This window comes from Dermochelys coriacea, chromosome 28 (assembly GCF_009764565.3).
Source record: "Dermochelys coriacea isolate rDerCor1 chromosome 28, rDerCor1.pri.v4, whole genome shotgun sequence".
NCBI lineage: Eukaryota > Metazoa > Chordata > Testudines > Dermochelyidae > Dermochelys > Dermochelys coriacea.
Genome location: NC_050095.1, coordinates 65,385 through 87,065, shown reverse-complemented (window position 1 = coordinate 87,065; position 21,681 = coordinate 65,385). Strand labels below are relative to the sequence as shown.

At 59.1% G+C, this 21,681-nt stretch overlaps 2 protein-coding genes across 6 annotated transcripts; both read right to left on the bottom strand.

Moving 5' to 3' along the window:
- Positions 1-1,058: 1,058 nt before the first annotated feature.
- Positions 1,059-14,739, bottom strand: LOC119849248 (lysophosphatidic acid receptor 6-like). Of its 5 annotated transcripts, XM_038386076.2 has the most exons (5): positions 14,419-14,739; positions 13,316-13,445; positions 11,031-11,136; positions 5,684-5,843; positions 1,059-4,154 (listed from the first exon to the last, which is right to left on the bottom strand). In XM_038386076.2, the coding sequence occupies exon 5, from the start codon at positions 4,004-4,006 to the stop codon at positions 2,993-2,995; it is 1,014 nt and encodes a 337-aa protein (XP_038242004.1). In that variant the 5' UTR covers positions 4,007-4,154; positions 5,684-5,843; positions 11,031-11,136; positions 13,316-13,445; positions 14,419-14,739; the 3' UTR covers positions 1,059-2,992. The 5 variants fall into 5 exon arrangements, 4 of the variants coding, with proteins under 4 accessions (XP_038242004.1, XP_038242003.1, XP_038242005.1 ...); XM_038386075.2 differs by lacking the exon at positions 13,316-13,445; XM_038386077.2 differs by lacking the exons at positions 5,684-5,843; positions 13,316-13,445.
- A 1,612-nt stretch (positions 14,740-16,351) lies between these two features.
- LOC119849212 (beta-galactoside alpha-2,6-sialyltransferase 1-like) lies at positions 16,352-20,453 on the bottom strand. Its single transcript, XM_043503605.1, is given in 6 exon segments — positions 16,352-16,752; positions 16,755-16,841; positions 17,301-17,475; positions 18,385-18,486; positions 18,986-19,071; positions 19,666-20,453. Coding segments are annotated over 6 exon segments (1,149 nt in total). The 5' UTR covers positions 20,165-20,453; the 3' UTR covers positions 16,352-16,552.
- Between the last annotated feature and the right edge of the window lie 1,228 nt (positions 20,454-21,681).

Genomic DNA, 21,681 nt, shown 5'->3' with positions numbered 1-21,681 from the left:
CCCTCCCTGCCCCATGGTCTGTGATGGGGGAGGGGCGAACGGGGGTAGTCCGCTGTCAGCAGCTCCTCTCCCCTGGGCATAGGGCTCGATGCCTGGCGCAAACCCAGTCTCACCTCACTGACTGGCACGGGGCTGGTGGTCTCTGATTTGGACCGAGTTCAGCCCAGCTCAGATACCAGACTGGACCTTGGTATATGTGCCCCCCATGAACCCTCTAATCCCCCCTGGGACCCCTACAGCCTGGACGTGGGGATCTGTGCCCCCCATGATCTCCCTAATCCCTCTGGGACCTGTGTATTTAGGGGGCGACCATCCCAGCGGGCCCTGTTGTGATAACCTCTCCCCATCCCCACAGGGCTCTGTGATCAAAGGGCCAGAGACGGACGGCTGCAGAGCACCCCTTCCTAGGCACAGACACCTCCATAAATAACCCCCTATAGACACCATGAACACCACCCCCACACACACACACAAACATCCTTGATACCCCAGATAGAGATACCCTTCCAAACATCCCTTCTAGATACACAGGCACTCTATATAAACAAGTGCACCCCCCCAGACACTCCCTATAGATACAGGCACAGACACCCCATAAAAACTCTGGTAGAACCACAGACCACATGAACAGTCCCCAAAAACACACGTACTAGGACCTCCCCCATAGTGACGCCCCCAGACAGACACAGCCCATAAATAATCCCATATACACACCCACCATAGACAGCCCTACAGATGCCCCATACACCACCCTAGACACATGCTACAAACCCCCCATAGACATGCAGACACCCCTGGACCAACCCAACCCCCCCCCCAATGGACACGCTCACACATAAATCAAACCAGTTCACAGGCCAGGTGCTCTGTTGCTGGGCCCCCTGCCCTATATCAGCAAAAGGCACCAGAATCAGGGGCAGTGGGGTGGGTGGAAGGTCTGGGAGCTCAGGGGGGTGGAGGAGCAAGCATCGGGGAGGGGAGTTAGCAGCCACGCTCCCTGCCTGAGGACCCCCCACCCCGGCATTGCCCCCAGTGACCTGCAGTGTCACACTTGGCTCTTGCTTCAAAATTATTATTTATTTGCGGCTGCTTTAAAAGAACCAGCCCCATCAGAGCTGGAAATGAGTCACTGCAAATACAAGGACCAAGCCCCAGGGTGCAGGCACAGCCCTGCCCCGTCCAACCCCTCAGTCTCCTGCATTATTTCTACAGCCCCCGCACGCGCGCGCACACACACACACACACACACACCCGCCTGTTCCTCCTTCCATGGGGGGAGGTTCCTGGCTGCATGCCCAGCCCATGCTGGCAGAGGCTTGTGGAGGGGAAGGGAACGGGGGCAGCCCCCTGAATACCACCGTCTGGCCCGACGTGGTTATTGCCTCTGTGCCGGCGCTAAAGTGCAAATGTCACGAAATGGCCGAGTTCCGGCCCCTTTGCCGGGCCGTGGGGCTCCACCGGGCCCCGGCATCTCGGGCGTGAAAACACACACACACTCCCCGCCGGAGGCCAGGTGGCATTAACACCATTGCACTGCCAGGGAACCTGAGCCATTTAGGAGGGGCAGGATTTGGCAAGCCCAGGAGTTCCAGTGTAACCCTTCGTTCCTGCTTCCCGCCAAGCGTCAGGCACGGAGCCCGAGTCCTGGCTCCCCGCCATAAACGCGAGGCTGGGCTGAGACGTCCTTCTTAGCACCAGCTCCTGGGGGCTGCTGCAGCTCTCCTGAGCTGCCTGCCCAGCCTGGCTGTCCCCTGGGCTGTCGCAGAGACTGTTCGAAACCCCAGGCCAGAGTCAGGACTGGCCAGGCCGAGCAGTTAAAGGCCAGAATTTCAAGCTCCCAGAGGGTCACCCCCCAGCAGACAAAAGTTCTTTGATGCACCCAGATGGGAGCTGCGCTCCTGTGAAATCTGGCCCCACAAAACCCTGGCCTGCCCTGTGCAGAAATTAAAGCTCATTTCAGCGGGGCTTGGCTGGCACAGGCTGCATGTCTAATGCACAAGCTCTGGGTTTGGTCCCACCCCGGTGCTGGCCCAGACAGGACACTGGGGTTCAGACGCTGCTCAGAATAGACATGCCAGCAGACTGAACTGGGGACCCCTGGAGCCCAGAGCAGGAGCAGCTGCTGCTTAAGCCCTGAGTCATTCTCTGCAGGCAAGGCCCGACTAGCTGTGGCACCGGGGTGGGGCGGTTTAACCACAAGCGCTTGCTGCTCAGAGGGGAAATTCCTGCTGCCTTTGCCAGGAGCCTTGGCGTGAAACCTCAGGGCAAACCCCATCAGCTCACACAGCGGAAATGCTGCACTATGCTGGCCCCCAGGCTGCAGTGGAGGAGCCGGGATGGAGAGACATCTCCCCATGCCACAACCCCGTAGGCTCAGCCCAAATTAACACCCCCCTCTGCCCAATTTCACATACACACCTCCCTGAGCAGCCTTCCCTGCATGGAGAGGCGGCTGCAAGCCGGGCTGGGGGAAAGGGAAGCTTGGGGTCTCTGGGCCCCATGGTGAGGGGATGGGGCTGTGAGTCCTGGGCAGCTCAGGGTGACAGTTCACAGCTGGGCCCTTGCTGATTATAACACCTCCCACGGGTTAACAGAGTCTGGTGAAAACAGGAAGGGACCAGGCGAGACTCTGAGCAGAGTTAAAGGGCAACGAGCACTACATCTCCCTAGCCAAGAGACTGCCACTGACAGGTCCCAGTGCCACCTGAGCCCACAACGCCCCCGTCCCACTGCCCGGTGCAGACCCAGCCTGCGATGCCCCAGCACCTGGTGCAGACCCAGCCTGTGATGCCCCTATCCCAGCACCTGGCACAAACCCAGCCTGCAACGTCCCAGTGCCCATCGTAACCCGAGCCAGCGACACCCGCGTCCCCGCACAAACCTAGCCTGGGATGCCCAAATACCAAACTGCACACCTCCCTTGCTCCCAGCCCTGCTCATGCATGTCCCACTGCCCTGTGCCCTGCCCAGGGGAGCCCATCCCCATGGCCAGTTAGCTCCTGGGCTCCCTGTTGGGGCTGCCCACCAGTGAGGTGCTGTTAGGCAAAGTCGTGGTGTTCTGCAGGTAGATACACTGCCCAAGTGCAGTCTGGGAGCGGTTCTGCCCCTCGGCGCTGTCGCTGTGGAAGCCCCAGGCCTTGCGCAGATTGTCCATCACCACCATGCGCTGGAAGGTCTCGGTGGCGAAGTAATAGGCCAGCGGGTCCAGGGCTGCATTGGCGGAGGCCACCAGCAAGGTGCAGCGATAGGAAAGGTCCAGCATCTTGCCCTGCAGGGCATCCACCTGGTAGCAGATCAGCACCAGGTGGAAAGGCAGAAAGCAGCCCAGGAAGATGGTGATGTTGGCCACAATCATGCTGCGGATCTTGGCGCTGTTCACCAGCTCCATCTGGGCGGCTGCGCTGCGCTGGATGGCTCGGAGCAGGGCCCAGGAGCAGACCACCATGACCAGCAGCGGCAGGACGAAGCACAGAGCCATGGCCGAGGACACGCTGGGCTGGGTGACGTACTTGGGCTGGTTGTCGAAGCAGTGTTCTATCAGCTCCCCTTTCTCAGGCTGGGTGAAATAGGTGGGGACGGTGCCAGCACAGCTCAGCAGCCAGACGCACAGGCAGATGTACTTGGCCTGTTTGCGCAGCGCCTTGACCCGGGGGTGCAGGGGGAAGCAGACGGCCATGCAGCGGTCCCCGCTGATGCAGGTCAGCAGGAAGATGCTCCCATACATGTTGACCAGCAGCAGCAGCCCCATGATCTCGCAGACCTGGACTCCCAGACAGGGCCGCCTGCTATAGTAATAGATCCGGACGGGCAGCGACACCACCAGCAGCAGGTCGGAGACGGCCAGGTTCTTCATGTAGACGGTGGTGAAGGAGCGGACGTTGCTGCAGCGGAAGAAGATGTAGAGCGCGGCCAGGTTGAGCACCAGCCCCAGCGTGAAGATGAGGGCGTACAGCCCCACAAAGACCAGGTCCTCCGAGCTGCTGTTCTTGCTGCAATTGGAGGTCATCTTGCTGGGAAGCTCCAGGCCACACGAGGGACAAGCTGGGGCAGTGTCCTGCGAGGGTCAGGGAAACATCGGCCCCACCGAGCACTGGATGCTGCCCCACACGTGGCTCCGTGACCCACAATCTCTCCAAGCGCCGCCCGTCTTCAACCTAGGAGAAAGCAGGGAAGAAGTGAGTTCGTCCCACTGGCCGTGGGGTCAAAGAGCAGCCCAGGATTAAATAGATTCGTGGGAACATTCTGGGGTCTCACATTGTCCCAGCATCGGGCTCCTGCATACAACCCAGATCTGAGGAGCTGTAAGAAAGAGACGCCTAATTTCTACATGCTGGAGCATCCTCCCCCCTCCCTGAGTCAGCTGGCCCCTGTCTGTGCATGGCATACATATGCAGACGCGCACGCACGTTAAATTAAAAACATAAAATACTCTTGCTGGAGGGTTGCAAAGCAACACGAGTTTACTTCTCAGAATCCAGAGCCCTGGCACACACAAACCCAAACAGAGAGAGAGAAAGCAGGCTGCTCCATAAGGCAGAAAGGCCCAACTCACCCCATTTTGTGGTAGGCCATCTGCAGACTGGCCAATGCTAGACCCAGATCACCTGCTTCCCTACAGAGCCCCCAGCCTGCAAGTAGGACCAGGAAAACCCCTGAGTCAGCAGTGTGCCCTTGTTGCCAAGAAGGCCAATGGCATATTGGGCTGTATTAATAGGAGCATTGCCAGCAGATCAAGGGAAGTGATTATTCCCCTCTATTCAGCATTGGTGAGGCCACAGCTGGAGTAGTGTGTCCAGTTTTGGCCCGCCCCAGTACAGAAAGGATGTGGACAAATTGGAGAGAGTCCAGTGCAGGGCAACGAAAATGATTAGGGGGCTGGGGCACATGACTTACGAGGAGAGGCTGAGGGAACTGGGATTGTTTAGTCTGCTGAAGAGACGAGTGAGGGGGGGATTTGATAGCAGCCTTCAACTACCTGAAGGGGGGTCCAGAGAGGATGGAGCTTGGCTGGTCTCAGTGGTGGCAGATGACAGAACAAGGAGTAATGGTCTCAAGTTGCAGTGGGGGAGGTCTAGGTTGGATATTCGGAAACACTATTTTAAGAGGAGGGTGGTGAAGCACTGGAATGGGTTCCCTAGGGAGATGGTGGAATCTCCTTCCTTAGAAGTTTTTAAGGTTAGGCTTGACAAAGCCCTGGCTGGGATGATTTAGTTGGGAATTGGTCCTGCTTTGAGCAGGAGGTTGGACTAGATGACCTCCTGAGGTCTCTTCCAACCCTGATATTCTGTGATTTAAAGTGACAGCTTATAATTGCAATACAATTTTCAATACACCACAGTCCTGAGGTTAATTCCCATCACTCCTGAACCTTAGCTACTTCTTTTCAGTCTTTATTTGTCCATTCGTTGCATCTTGTTCTGCCTTTTCCTGGGGGATAAAGGAGAACGTGAGGACTGGACATCTCTTCATTCAATAACTTCGCAGAGAGGGTAGAAAAATCTTTTCCAGTGGAAAATGGCTTTTGGGTTGAACTGGAAATGCCCATTGTCAATGACACTTTTGGAGGATTTGTCAAATTTTCAGTTGGCCAAAACCCGTGAAAAATTTCAACATGCACAAAAAAGTCTGTTGTTGTGGAAGCCGCTCGTGGTGAGAAAGCCTGTTTGCTAGAGCTGGTACTTACGGGAAGAGATCCTTAGGCAGCCCCTGGCTGGACCGGAACCGAGGCCCGTCTTGTCTCCTGCAGCGGCAGCACCCTGGCATGAGAACCTGCAGTGGCAGCCATGGGATAATCGCCCCCCACAGTAGGTTTCTTCCTGGTCATTAACCGTCCCTCTGTGAAGCTGAAGAGAAGACACCCCATTTTCTATCGCAGGGCCGCCTGGCCCATTGTAGCCAGCCTGTCTCTGTGCTGTGGTCGCCCAAGTCAGGGATTAGGGCCTGCTGTGCCTGGCGCTGGGCAGACACTTTGCCCAGACGACCCTCCCTGCCCAAGTGAATGATAACAGACAGATGGATAGACAGGGCAGTGGCAGGGAGGAACAGGGTGAAGTCACACTAACAGGGGTGGCCAATGCAGAAAAGCAGACGTCTCTTCAGGGAAACCACAGGCTTGAGACACAGGCGCATGTGACGAAGTGGGACTGTTCTTAATGTTTCCTCTGAATAGTGTGGGGGTGCCTCAGTTTCCCCTGTGCAGTTCTTAAGTATCTAGGTGGTGGGATGAGGGTGTATGATCCTTGCAGAGCCCTAGAGGGCAGGTGTTGGCAGGGGTCTGGACACAGAGAAGGGCCGACACCCTGTTTCCTGGCAACAGATGGCCTGGACTCTTCCCCCCTGCAAGGTGAGAGCTAAAGGGTTGGAGAACAAAGGAATCAGATGACGCCCTGGCCCAGGAAAGGGACAAAGCCCGGGGGTGGGGGGGGGAATGGAGAGAGTTTCAGTTTGGGGCTGGCTGGGGACATGGATTGAAGTGCAGACGTGGTTGTCTGGCTCGCTGCCCCCCAAAATGGACCCAGCTGAGGGGTCCTGTTCTCTGCACCTACAAGCTCTGTGTTAAAAAGAAAAGGAGTATGTGTGGCACCTTAGAGACTAACAAATTTATTTGAGCATAAGCTTTCGTGAGCTACAGCGAAGTGAGCTGTAGCTCACGAAAGCTTATGCTCAAATAAATTTGTTAGTCTCTAAGGTGTGACAAGTACTCCTTTTCTTTTTTGTGAATACAGACTAACACGGCTGCTACTCTGAAGCTCTGTGTTAGACCATGTCCCTGTTGTCTAATAAACCTTCTGTTTTACTGGCTGGCTGAGAGTCACGTCTGACTGCAGAGTTGTGGGACAGGACCCTCTGGCTTCCCCAGGACCCCGCCCGGGTGGACTCGCTGTGGGAAGCGCACGGAGGGCAGAGGATGCTGAATGCTCCGAGGTCAGACCCAGGAAGGGGGAAGCCGGGTGAGCTGTGTGTCCTGCAGACAGGCTGCTCCCAAAGAGGAGACTCCCCAGAGTCCTGCCTGGCTTCGTAGGGAGCAGGTCCAGAGCATCGCCCGGGGACTCCGTGACAGCGCATAAGAGACAAACCTGGATCTGATCCTCAGCGTTGCTGAGCTCCTGGAGTTCCCCACTGCAGCTGGGAGGGGGGGGTCATGCGGGAGAGAGATCGGCCAGGGCCCAGTTCTGCTGAAAACCAAGCCCCTAATTTCAATCCCTAAATAGGGAGTCATCCTGTGGCTTGGGTAAGGGAAGAGGAGAGGCTCACAATGGATCCATCTGGCCTTATGAAACCCACCCTGTACAGAGCACTACCACCAGGAGGACCTTGGGCTGGGCTGGCAGGGGCTGCGGGTTGGGAGTGAGGGGGACCAGCAGAGCTGGGGGGAGCCCAGGGCTGGGCTAGCAGGGGGCTGCAATTCTGGATTGAGGTGCACTATAATGTATTAAAATTATAATTATTTTTTTAATTTTTATTTAAATTTTAATTTTAATTTTTTAATAATTATTTTTTAAAAGTAACCCTGTTATTATGCTGGGGATTGAGCAAAGCCTAATTGAAGCTGGTGGGTGTAGCAGCCATCCTGAATTCACGACAAATGTACAGAGGAACAGAGCCCCTTTGTGGAACAGATGCCCGAAACACTAGGAGCCACCCACACAAAACCAAGCCCAAGTCTGCGGGGTTCTCCTTGAAGTGAGAAAGCTGGTTGCTGAAGGGAGAGAGCCGGGTCTGGGTCCGTGTGAAAGAGGGAGGAGAAAGACCATAGCAGCACACAGAATTAACAGCAGGAAGTCCCAAGAGACAGCCAGAGAAACATTGAGAAATGGTGAAGAGAAGGAGCTTTTGGGCAGAGTGCTGGCTGTGGTTCTTTGTAAATAAACAGGATGGCTTCAAATAAATGCTTGAGTCCATCATCAATTTCTCCCCCCCAATGGAAACAACCCACTGCACCCCAAATATTGGTGAACCACTCAGATCAACAGCGGCAACAATATTCAAGCAGGACATGAAACCACTGAATTGGTGGATGTCACTGGCTAAGCACCGGAAACCAGATTTTGTTGATGAAGTAAGCTAGCTTGTGAGGCCAGTAGCTTCTTCAGGAGGTGCAGAGGGAATATTTTCTTCATTGAAGTTTATTCAGCTAGTTCAGTTCAAAGCTTTGAGCAGGGGGTTGGACTAGATGACCTCCTGAGGTCTCTTCCAACCCTAATCTTCTATGATTCTGTGTGACATGGATTGGGAGTTGAAAAAGCAGGAAAGCTTGTTTTTCCTCTTCCAATACCTTAATAAAAACTAGGTGTGAGGATGAGATTTACTAATTCTAAAACCTTGAAGGGTGAGGTGACCAGAAACAATAAGTTCAATTCACTTAACTGCAGATACTAATAGTTCCTCTGTTTAATAAATCCATCAGTTTTAAATGCAAAACATAGTTTGACAAACTTCCTTTTTCTCTTCACATGTCCAGCACATGTAAAATAGTTTGATATATGCAACAAAAACAAATTTAAAATGCTGGTTTTGTGCATTGAATTCCAGTTTCCACCCAAATGCAGCATGACTAAATGACGAGTAAAAAGTTTCTCATCTTGTCAATAGGAAATGTGTCATTCACCATTTTCTAACATCACAATAAATGTTAAAATGAGGACTGATAAAAGTATGTTATGCTTGTAACTGCTTGACTAAATGTGGATAGATACACTGTATCGTCATGGTTAGCAAAAGAAAGGACCCAAATTATATCAACCAATGAGAATATACCCTTCTTTAGGAAAATAATGAAGTACAAAGGCAAAAGACAGGTTTCAGAGTAGCAGCCATGTTAGTCTGTATTCGCAAAAAGAAAAGGAGTACTTGTGGCACCTTAGAGACTAACAAATTTATTTGAGCATAAGCTTTCGTGAGCCACAGCTCACTTCATCTGTAGCTCGCGAAAGCTTATGCTCAAATAAATTTGTTAGTCTCTAAGGTGCCACAAGTACTCCTTTTCTAAAGGCAAAAGAGACAGCCAGAGAAGCACTGAGATTAAAACTGATGATTTAAAACAAGATCTCCTGCTTGCTGATGTGTGTCAGTGGCTTGACTCACTTGGATTTAAAGCAATTTACCCAGGGGAACAGAACAGCTGTTGTTAACAAATCTATGTTAAGAGGCAGTTGCATTTCTCAGGCAATAGCTAAGCCCTTGGGGGTGAGGGAATCTGAGCCTGGCAGTTTGCTAAGTGTTTGGCTGAACAAAGTCCCGGCCTCTGCCCTGGTGAGACACTGCATCTCCTCTCTTCAAAGGCCATGAGGGCGGCAAAGCCATGTTGAGCTGTTTGCTGCACCTCCAATGTCATCAGTGAGGAGAGGACTCGGCTGAGTCAGCAGCCACAGATCGCAGGCAGCAATGGGGGGCAACCTCGCGCAGGGAGAGGAAAAAACAGCTCAGCATTTGTGCAAACAAGATACTTTGAAGGAATTATCTTTCCTCTGTTATCATCCGGTTCTCACCCACCAAACTGTGGGGAGGCGAAGTCTAGGGCATGACTGAGGGGCACCAGCAGAGCTGGGGGTGGGGGACCCAGAGCTGGGATGGGGGGGGCTGCAGCAGGTTGAGATTGAGAGGCACCAGCAGGGGTGACTATAGCGGGAACCTGCCTCATATTTCACTCTCAGAAGTTACAGCAAGGTTGAGCCACAAACCTTATCCGCCCCCCGCCCCCTCCACCACCACCACGTTGTCCGTTGGGGGATTGTGCAAAGGTGCTATCTGCAGGGTCTGTTTGTGTTTGTCTGCGGCTCGGGGCCTGCTTTGGGTCTGCTCACTCAGAGACTGCGTGTGTGGGGTGGGGGGGGCGAACAGGCCTGCACCAAAGAACTGCGCCTGCTACCAGGATTCGGGTTCCAGCAAGCTCCTGGGGCAGGGAGAAGGAAATCTTTCAGAAGGAAGGATGGATGGATGGAAGGGGGAGGGATGGATGGACAGAGGGAAGGAGGGTCAGAGGGATGGAAGGAAGGAGAGATGAAGGAATGGAGGGAGAGAGGGAGGAAAGGAGGGACAGAGGGATGGATGGACAGAGGAAAGGAGGGAAGGATGGATGGACAGAGGGATGGAGGCAAGGAGGGATGGATGGACAGAGGGAGGGAGGGAGGAAGGGATGGAAGGAGGGATGGACAGAGGGAGGGAGGGAGGAAAGGAGGGAAGGATGGACAGAGGGATGGAAGGAGGGATGGAGGAAAGGAGGGATGGATGGACAGAGGGATGGAAGGAAGGACGGAGGAAAGGAGGGATGGATGGAGGGACAGGAAAGGAGGGATGGATGGACAGAGGGATGGAAGGAGGGACAGGAAAGGAGGGATGGATGGACAGAGGGATGGAAGGAGGGACAGGAAAGGAGGGATGGATGGACAGAGGGAGGGAAGGATGGAAGGAGGGATGGACAGAGGGAGGGAGGGAGGAAAGGAGGGACAGAGGGAAGGATGGATGGAGGGAAGGAGGGAGGGACAGAGAGAGTGAGGAAAGGAGGGAAGGAGGGAAGGAAGAAAGGATGGTCAGAGGGAAGGAGGGACGGAAGGAGGGATGGACAGGAGGGATGGACGGAGAGAGGGAGGGAAGGATGGATGGAGGGAAGGAGGAAGGGAGGAAAGGAGGGAAGGATGGATGAAGGAAAGGGGGGAGGGACAGAGAGAGGGAGGGAAGGAGGAAAGGAGGGAAGGATGGAGGGAGGAAAGGATGGTCGGAGGGAAGGAGGGATGGACGGAGGGACGGAGGAAGGAAAGAAGGGAAGGATGGATAGAGGGAGGGAGAGAGGAAAGGAGGGAAGGATGGTCGGAGGGAAGGAGGAAGGAAAGGAAGTAAGGATGGATGGAGGGAAGGAGGGAGGGAGGAAAGGATGGTTGGAGGGATGAACGGAGGGAGGGAGGGAGGAAAGGATGGTTGGAGGGAAGGAGGGATGGACGGAGGGAAGGAGTAGCACCCTTATGGTTAAGATTAATACTCTGTGACTCTTTAACACCCGTTTTTCCTATGTGCTCTAGAATAGAGACACTTACCTGTATTGACGTGGAAAGTGCCGTGTCTCATGGGGATCCCGGGAAATGTCACTGGTCTAGGTTGGAGGCTGTTTGCGGGAAGGATTCCCAAGAATCAGCTCCCCCCCTAAAATAAAAATCATGGAAACCATTAAAATGTCGCCATTCTTACAAAGTGCCGGCCTAGGGCACAGACTCTGCCTCCCCCAGCTGATCTTGCCCCTTAGGACTGATCCCAGCTGGGGTCCGGCCCCCATGGCCCCTTTAGGGAACCAACACTGCAATCCTGACTGAGGGTAAAACTGGCTGGAGCTGACACACAGTTCACGATTGCACGATTTGCAGGCAGCTTGGCCCCAGAACGCACGAGAGGCGCAAGGAGACGTGCTGCGGCCCTTGGCAGTGCCCGTGTGCCGTGAGGCCAAGCCCTGCCCTGGGCAGGTTTCTGAGAAACTCATGCAAACACCTTTGCGGCGCCGGGCCTCAGATTTTACTTCAGAAGTTTTGTCAGGGGGTTTGGCAGAGGGCAGATGAGAGACTCTTGGAAGCACCAAACAGGACGCGGGCTGCTTCCCTGGACAACGTGACTGAGTTTGAGCCACAAACAGAAAACAGCTTCTCCGCCCTTCAAAGCATTCAGAGTTGTCAACCTGCCATCACACCTGTGAAACCAGCCATCGCCGGAAATGTCACAGGCTAGAAAAGAGTTACGTCGTCTGCCCCTTTTAAACCCGGCCGAGCAAACTGCCAGGGCTGCCCCCACCCGCGCCCCCCACAGGCCACCAAGAGAGAGACCTTCTGCCGACCTTCCCTCTGCCCTGTGGCAATGGAAATCCTGGCGCAGAAGGGATCATTAAATCAGCTAGTCTCTTATGAAATCATTACACCAGCAGGGTCTCCTGCGTAACCCTGGCCAGCTTGCCCTGCATGGAGCCCAGTCACTTGTGCTGGACTAAAGCATCTCCCAGAAAGGCTCCAGTCTGAGAGAGGGACCATCCACCACTGCTCAGGGGAGTTTGTTCCCACGGTTAATCACCCACACTGTGAACAATTGTGATTTCTAGCCAGAATTTGTCTGGCTTTAACGCCCAGCCATTGGTTCTTGCTCTGCCTTTATCTGCTATGTTAAAGACCCTGTTAGTACCTGGTATTTTCTCCCCTTGAAAACGTAGACATGGGAAGCAAGTCAGTTTGATTTTTGAGAAGCGAAACACATTGAGTCCCTCACTGTAAAGACATTTCCTCCAGCCCTTGAATCCTGAATCACTCGGGATTTTTTTCTGCCTCTCTGCCAACTTTTCAGCCTCCCCTTGATAACCTGGACAGCAGAGCTGGGCGCAGTAGCCAGTATCCATCTGATCAGCGCCATGTAAACTCCCCACCCTGCTCCTCTCAGTCCACCCATTTCTTCATCCGAGGATCACATTGGCTCTTTTCCCGCAGCATCGCGCTGGGCACACGGGTGGAATTGTTTGCCCACCATGCCCCCTAAGTCCTTTCCAGTCGCCGCTATCCAGGATTCAGTCCCCCACCATGCTGTGGTACGGCCTGGCTTCCTCATCCCCCGATGTATAACTGCGCCCAGATTGTGTTATCCATCTCACTGGGTTTGGCTGGGCCCAGCTGAGCGCCGTACGACTGTCCTGGCCTCACACTTATTTACCAGTGATCTGCCAGTCTTTGCTTCCTCCCCCACTCCCAGTTCATCAGCAGGGAGTTTATTTTCAGAGAATCATAGAATATCAGGGTTGGAAGGGACCTCAGGAGGTGTCTAGTCCAACCCCCTGCTCAAAGCAGGACCGACCCCAACTAAATCATCCCAGCAGGGAGGTCAAGCCGGACCTTAAAAACCTCTAAGGAAGGAGATTCCGCCACCTCCCTAGGGAACCCATTCCAGTGCTTCACGACTCTCCTAGTGAAAAAGTTTTTACTAATATCGAACCTAGACCTCCCCCACTGCAACTTGAGACCATTGCTCCTTGTTCTGTCATCTGCCACCACTGAGACCAGCCGAGCTCCATCCTCTTTGGACCCCCCTTCAGGTAGTTGACCTCATCAATGTACTTCATCAATGACCTGGATTAAGTACAATAGCGATTAGCCTCCAGCCCGGCGAGAGCAGAGACGGTGCCCTGGGTCATCAGCACCAAGGATCAAACCCGGGACCTCTGCATCTTAATTCAGGCATCTCTGATGCTCTCGTCCAACTCCCCTCCCCATGGCATAGTGCCTGCGATTCTGCAGGTACAGATGAGGGCGAGGGGTCCACAGGGGTGCCCACCCACACCCATGGAGACCCCACGTACCCGCCCCTGTGCTGGGAACAGTTAGGTCCTCCCTCCTCCGACACCACAGTCCACCCCAGGATTTTCACCAGAGCGATTTCCTGGGGCTGGGGCCCAGTGACGGAACACGGTGCAGGTGACGCCTACACTACTGGAGAAAACAATGTTTAGATAGGGTTTGTGTCTATTGCCGTGGGGTGGGATGGGGCCTCAGCCGAAGGGGTTGTCCTAACAGAGACAAAAGGACACGGCTCATGGCAAACACTCCCCACCCCACCGCGCTCCAAATTCGCTTCCAGTTAGGACCCATTGGGAAAGTCAAAGGCGAGAGGGACGGACATGGATGGACACCTGCCCCCGCCATCCCCACACCCATCCCCCCAGCCAACCCCCTACCCCCAGACATACCTCGCTACCCACCTGCCCCTCGCACCCTGCCACCCTGTCTCTGAAGGCTCCTCAACCTGCCTGATTCCCCGCTCCCTGTGCTGACCCTCTGGGCTGGAGCAGCCCTGAGCCATGGCAAGGTCTCTCACCCAGCAGGGCCTCTGCCCACCCCGGCCCACGTTGCAGCTAATACAGCAAGAGAAAGCAGGAACTGAGCCCCACAGCGGCTCAGCACAACCACCATTGTGCCTATCGCACGCTGCGTGTTTCATAGCTGTTCGTGCTTCCTGAGAGCAAAATATCACAGGAGAGTGAAAACCCCCACCGGGGGGGGCAGAGGTGCCAGCAGCCCCCTGTTCCGCAGCAGCCCCCGTGGTCACCGTCACCCCGCTACATGGGAGGGAAACTGGAGCACCAAGGGAAGAACCCAGGAGTCCTGGCGCCCAGCCCCCCTGCTCTGACCCACCAGCCCCCACTCCCCTCCCAGAGCCGGGGAGAGAACCCAGGAGTCCTGGCTCCCAGCCCCCCCTGCTCTAAACCACCAGCCCCCCACTCCCTTCCCAGAGCCCGGGAGAGAACCCAGGAGTCCTGGCTCCCAGCCCCCCCTGCTCTAACCCACCAGCCCCCTACTCCCCTCCCAGAGCCGGGGAGGGAACCCAGGAGTTCCCCTGGCTCCCAGCCTCCACCCCAAACCCACCAGCCCCCGCTCCTCAGCAGTTATCCAGGGACCCACTTACCAGTTAACTGGACAAGCCTTTATTTTTGGGTGTAGGGAGGGCTGGGTGCTGGGACTGCAGACCCCCCCCCCCGGCTCTGGAAAAGGAGGGTGCTGGGGGGATGGGGGCTGGGAGCCAGGACTCCTTGGTTCTCTCCTTGGTACTAAGGATTCTGTGGTGACTTGGGGGGCGGGTTGCCCGAGGCAGGAGGCGGGTGCCGGGGCGGGGGCCTGTCCTTGCGGTGACCTGGGAGCTGTTTGCGAAGGGCCCGTGAGCAGGAGGCACTGACAGCGAGGGGCCCCACAGGGGAGCAGCCTACGGTGGGGACCTGCGGCGGCCTGGAACACATAGGGTGGGGGTTCACCCAAACCCCAGGCTACAAAGCGCCCAGCTGGGGGAGCGGGGAAGCTGGGGGGGGGCCGAGTGCCCAGCTTGGGGGACGGGGGAACTGGGGGGGGTCGGAGCGCCCAGCTGGGGGGCCGGGAGATAAGGGGGGGCCAAGCACCCAGCTTGGGGGGGCGGGGGACCTGGGGGTGGTCTGAGCACCCAGCGTGGGGGGCCAGGAGAACTGGGGGGGCTAAGCACCCAGCTTGGGGGGTGGGGGAGCTAAGGGGGGTCTGAGCACCCAGCTTGGGGGGCCGGGAGAACTTGGGGGGTTCTGAGCACCCAGCTGGGGGGGCGGGGGAGCTAAGAGGGGGGCCGGGCACCCAGTTGGGGGGGCAGGGGAGCTAAGGGGGGGCCGAGCGCCCAGCTGGGGGGGTCTGTCGGTGGGCTTGGCTGGAAGTTTGGCAACCACAATGCGGGGCGGGCGGTTTCCACAGTCGTTTATTTAAAAATAGCTCAGAGCACATATGTGCCAGCACCGCCCTTCCCCCCCCAGTTCCAGGGGACCCAGCACCCCCCAATTCCACAGGGACCCTGTGGCTCCCTCCAGTTCCAGGGGACCCAGCGCATCCCCCCCCCCCAGTTCCACGGGCACTCAGTGCCCTGCTCAGTGGCAAAGCAGGGCAGCCCTGGGGTTGAAATTAGGGTGACCAGGTGTCCGGTACCCGGTCCTAAAGGGTTCCTGGCGGCTCTGGTCAGCCCCCGGTCGCGGTGCTGGGGGCTAGGGCAAGCGAGTCCCTCCCTGTCCTGGCTCCGCACTGCGCCCCAGTCTGGCTCCTAGGCAAGGGGGCCACAGAGCTCCATGTGCTGCTCCTGGCCCGAGCACTGGCTCTGCACTCCCATTGGCCGTGGACTGGCCAATTCAGGGTTGGGGGGCAGCACATGGAGCCTCCTGGCCCCCCGCCTTGGACCCAGACTTGCTGGCCGCTTCCAGGGCGCAGTGCGGTGCCCTAGGACACACAAGAAGCTTGCCTTAGCCCTGCTGACCGGGAGCCCCCCAAGGTAAGCCCACACCCTAACCCCCTGCCCCAGCCCTGAGCCCCCCAACCCAAAGCCCCCTCCTGCACCCCAAACCCCGCATCCCTGGCCCCACCCCAGAGCCTGCACCCCCTTCCCAGAACCTGGACCCCCTCCTGGACCCCAACCCCTAGCCCTGAGCCCTCCCAAACCCGGAGCCCCCTCCTGCAACCCAGAGCCCGCACCCCCAGCCCAGAGCCCTCACTCCCCTCCTGCACCCCAAATCCCTCATCCCTGGCCCCACCCCAGAGCCAGCACCCCAACTCCCTGCCCCAGCCTGGAGCCCCCTCCTGCACCCTGAACCCCTCATTTCTGGCCCCACCCAGAGCCCGCCCCCCAACCCTCTTCCCCCACTCAGTGAAAGTGAGTGAGGGTGAGCGAGCCACAGAGGGAGGGGGAATGGAGTAAGCCGGAGCAGGGCCTCAGGGAAAGGGGAGGGGGGCCCCAGGAAGTGGCAGAGTCAGGGGGTCAGAAAGTTGGCAATCCTAGGTTGATTCTGGCGGGGTGGGAGAGCCCCAGTCCCTAGCACTGCCCCCTGCATGCAGGCCCCACCCTGCCACTTCCCCACGTTGCAATTGCTCCATCGTTCCTGGTTGCTGCACCATTTCCTCCACGCCCTGCGCAGCAGGGGACTGCGGGGCTGGGGGGGCATCTGCCCTGGGGAACTGCACTTCGGGGTGCTCAGCCTTCCAGGGCGACCCTTTGCAGTTCAGGGTGATCACCCCCCACAGGCACCCCCTGCAGTTCGGGGTGCTCACCCCCACCTGGGGACCCCCTGCAGTGCGAGGTGCTCACCCCCCCCGGGGGCCCCAGTGCAGTTCAGGGTGTCGAGCCCTGGCAGCGTGACCCGGCCGTGCAGGAAGACGTCGGCGTCGGAGCCGCGGTTCATGCGCCGCCCCAGGTTCTTCTGGGAGAGCAGCGGGTGGTGGGCGCCCAGCGTACAGGCCGCGTCTCGTAGTAGTGACACTGGTCGGTCCGGCGCTGCGAGGGCAGGAACTCGTACAGGTGCACCAGCCGGCAAAGGGACATCATCAGCACTGTGCCTGGGGGGCAGAGAGCGGGGTCACTGCCCCATGGGGGGCCAACCTGCACTGCCACTCCCGGCCACCAGGGGGCACTGCCCCATGGGGGGACTACAGGCACCGCCCCTCCCGGCCACCAGGGGGCACTGCCCCATGGGGGGACTACAGCACCGCCCCTCCCGGCCGTCAGGGGGCACTGCCCCATGGGGGGACACACACAAGGCAGGGGGGTGCCAGGCGGTCACTGGGCAGTCGTGGGGGGGTTCCAGGAGAGTGCTGGGGAGTCCCGGGCAGTCATGGGGAGGTTCCAGGGGGGATGCCGGGGCAGGTGCCGGGGGGGTTCCTGGCAGTCGTGGGGGGTGGTTCCAGGGGCGGGTCCGGGGAAGTTCCGGGGGGCCGTGGGGAGATTCCGGGGGGCGCTGAGGGTCCCGGGCAGTCGTGGGGGGTGGTTCCAGGGCAGTCCCGCGGGGGGGGTCTCACCCAGCAGCCCGGAGGAGGGTGGGTTGCGCTGAATGACCTCGGCCGCGTTCTCCTGGACCCGGTCCCAGAGCTGCCACTGGAGCTGCGGGTGCAGGATGGGGGCAGCCTGGTGGGGGCGCTGCGCCCGCCCTGCCCAGAGCTGGATGAAGATGGGGTAGTCGGGGGTCCGGTACCACTACAGGGAGGGGCCGGTCGGTGAGAGAGACAGATCCCCCCAGCCCCCCACTGACACCCCAATGCAGCCCCACAGCCACTGGGACCCCCCACAGAATAGGGTCGTTCCAGCTTTGGTACCACTGTCAGGCCCCCTCACAGCCCCCCCCCAACTGTGCTCAGCAGGGCCCTGGTGCCCATCAACCCCAATCACTCCCCAGCCCCCCGACTTTCCCCTGGGACATTCGGCACCCACATCCCTGCAGCACCCCATACACCCCACCCCCAGGGGGCCCCCATGGGGAATGAACGCCCCACATCCCCCTGATTGCCTGCCAGGTCCCAGCTCCCCTGCGGTGCCCTGAACACCCCCCTCCCGCCCCAGGGTCCCCCCAAGGGAATTCATCAAGTCCAACGCTGGGTGGGATCCCGTCCGACTCCACATGGGACACCGGCCAGAGACCTGGCCCCCGGCTCGTTCCTGGCACGGCTCACTCTGAGAAACCGCCCCGATGGCAAAGCCCCCAGGCGCCTTGGGGAATCGCCCAGAGTTCATCCAGCCCCATGAAAACCCTACAGCTTCTTGTCCAGCCAAACCGTGGGGTGGGCCCTGCTAGGGGGCCACAGAGGAGTGTTCGGGGGTGGGGCCAGGGTGCGGCTGGGATCCACCCCCGCCATCTGTGGCCCCAGCCTTGGACCCCTTTCCCCCATCTAGGTCCATCCTAGGACTTGCCGGGGGCCAAGAGCCGGCCCCTGCGGGGTCCACTGGAAACTCACCTGTGCAGGGAAGGGTCCCCAAAACCTGCTACAGACCCCTGTCCCCGCAGGGACCCCACCCCATGACCCTGCAGCACACAGACCACCCATAACCCCCATTGCCCCGGCCCCATGGGCAAGGCAGCCAGTCCCTGCCGTGCCCCCCAGGGCTCACCTCCTGCAGGTCGGCTGTGTAGGGGGCTGGGTCCCAGGCCACCTGCCCCCCATCATCGTGGAGCGGGTTGTACAGAAAGTGGAGCTCCTTGGACGCCATCAGCTGGGGGGCAGAGGGGAGGGTTAGTTGGGGGGAGGGCAGCACAGTCCCCCAAACGCCTCCTCCCCTGCCCTACTACAACCCCCCCAGCTCCCCAACCTACTCCTCCCCTATAACTCCCCCAGCCCCCCAACTGCTCCCTCCCCGCACCCTGTGACCCTCCCAGCCCCCCCAGACACCCCCTCCCCCGCCCTGCAACCCTCCCAGCCCCACAACCACCTCCGTCCCCCACCCTGCAACCCTCCAGCCCCACATCCGCCTCCATCCCCCACCCTGCAAACCTCCAGCCCAAATGCCCCCTCCCCCACTCTACAACCCCCCAACCGCCTCCTTCCCTGCCCTACTACAACCCCCCAGCCCTCTCCTCCCCACGCCCTGCAGACCCCCCCATCCCTCACCTCCAGCTCCAGAACTGCCCCCTGGCCCTGGCTCAGCACAGCCCAGCTCTGGCCCCTGCTGCCCCCCCGGCTCCTCCCCCCACAGCCCACACCTAGGAGTTGACCAGCCGCAGAGTGGTTTTGGAGCCCACGTCGCGCTCATAGCCGGCCGTCAGGGCCACGTGGAACCTCAGCACCGTGTCGTGGGTGTCTGGGCAGAGAGGCACGAAAGGCAGGGAGGTCGCATGCCCCCAAGTGCCCCCAAGCGAATGGGGCTGCTCACGCTCACACCCCCCTCGTGCAAATGGGGCCAGGCACATGCCCCGTGCGAATGGGGCCATCCACATCCACACACAGGCCGGGTGAATGGGGCTGCTCATGATCACACCCCCCTCGTGCAAATGGGGCCAGGCACACACCCCGTGTGAATGGGGCCATCCACATCCACACATAGTCTGGGCGAATGGGGCTGCTCACGATCACACCCGCTTCGTGTGAATGTTCACAGCACCCCCTGTGCAAATGGGGCTGCTCACATTCACACCCTCCTCCTGCGAAAGGGGGCAATCCATATCCACACACAGCCCGGGCGGATGGGGCTGCTCATGCTCACACCCATCTTGTGTGAATGTTCACAGGCACCCCCTGTGCAAATGGGGCTGCTCACACTCACACACCGCTTGTGCAAATGGGACCAAACACACACCCTGTGCGAATGGGGCTGCTCGTGCTCACACCCTCCTTGTGCAAATGGGGCTGCTCGTGTTCACACACCACTTGTGTGAATCAGGCCACCTGCCCTCACACTCCCCGATCTCCTTGCCAAGGCCTGAATTCTGCAGGGACCCGGCCAAGCTCACCACAGCGCAGGTGTGCAGGGGGCCCAGCTCCTCCGCCAGGTCCCTCTGGGGCAGGAGCCCCCTCCACTCAGAGGCGGCGAAGGACCCCTCCTCTGGGTGCAGGGTCCGCACCATCACCCAAGCCTTCAGCTGGCACAGCAGCTCCGGCCCTGTCCGCCTGGCCCCGCCTCGCCTGGCCCCGGCCTCGGGGGGCACCTGGTACTTGTTCCCAGCCTCGTAGTTCCTGAAGATGCGCTGGAGCCGCGGGCTCAGCATCTGCTGGGACATCCCCTCCTTCCAGAGGTGCCAGGGCAAGGGGCCCCCAGGGTCACTGAGCCATGGGGCCCCCTCCTGGTGCTGCCCCCCGAACAGCACCTCCATCAGGTGCCAGAAGAAGCTGCCAGTTCCGGGGCACCAGCTCCTGGCTGACGGGGGCCTAAGCACCTCCCCAAGGGACCCAGGCATCCGGCTGGCCTTGCTGCAGGGAAAGGCGGTGCCATTGGTCCCTGGGGATGTGTTGAGGCCCTGGATGATCTTCTCCCTTGCGCGGCTGGTGCCCCCAGGCTTCCTGCCAGCCCCGGCTCACCCAGGCACTAAGCTGCAGCACCAGCCCCGTCTCCAGGCACAGCAGATACACCACCGCAAGGCACAGGCCGGCGAAGGCGATGTCGACGCAGCCCCGGCCTGACCTCCAGGGCAAGCGCGGCCACCGGCATGGGTCTATTGGCCTGGGGGTGAAGAGGAGCTCAGTGAGATGCAGCCAGGTCTGGGGTGGAGGATGGGGGATATTTATACAGGGACCCCTTGCCTGGCCCTGAGAGGTGGCTGGCTCTGGGGCAGGCACAGGGGCTGTTTACAGGGGGATCCCTGCCCTGGCCCTGAGAGGCAGCTGGCTCTGGGGTGAGGCACAAGGAAGGCCATTGATGCTGGGGGCTGAAGGGGTCTGCACTTACCACCGGTCCCTAGGCTGGTGCGTGCTGCAAGCTGTGGGGTGGAGCAGTGACCCCTGGCGGCTGGCAAGGATAATGCAGCCGCCTCTGCCCCTTCCCCCAGCCCCCGCCCCAGGGCACACGGGGTTTGGGTCCCAGCCCCTTGGCCCAGGGGATGCAGGCGCCGGTCCTGAACCCCAGAGAGCAGCAGGGGCCCTGCCTCCCCCACAGCGCCCAGATCCCTGGGGGGGGGTATTAGCCCCCCTCCCCCAACACACAGACCTCGGCTCCCTGGGGGCATTAGCTGCAGGGCACCCACAAATTGGAGACGGGGCTTGGCAGGCGGGCAGGGGGGTATCGGAGCTGGGGGGGGCATCTAATCTACCTTCCTCCTCCCCATATGCATTTCTTCACCCCCCCATTGTGCCATCCCCATATACCCTCACCCCCCTCCAGCCCTATACCCACCCTCCATCCCCCTATACATCCCTCAATCCCTATACACACCCCTCCCTCCCCAATATACACCCCTCCATGCCCCCATCCCTGTACCTCTCATTCCCCCTATACAGCCCCACATAAATTCCTTCCTCCCCATTTACCCCTCAAACCCTTTCCATCCCCCCTCACCCCCATACACACCCCTGTACTCCATCACCCCCTCCATGCCCCTCAACCCCTGACCCCGGCTCTCCTCACCTGGTGTTTGCGGCACTTCTGCCTCGCTCCCCACCCCGGGCTCTCCAGGTTGGAGACAGAGACACAAACAGTCACCCCGGGGGGGCAGGACTCACCTTGCCCTGCCCATTGGGTCCCTGGGAGCCGCCACGCCGCATCTGGAGCTTCCAGCCCCGCCAGGGGCGTCATGGACCTGGCGGGGGGAGCAGCGGGGAGACCACATGTGACCCTGCCCCCCTCAGCTCCACCGGTGCCCCTCACTCCCCACCCGCAGCCCGTTAGTCCAGCCCTGGGCCCCCCCAGCTCTGCTGGTGCCCCTCACTCCAGCCCTGGGCCCCCTGGGGCCTGTGCCGAGCCAGGGGTGTTGTGAGGCAT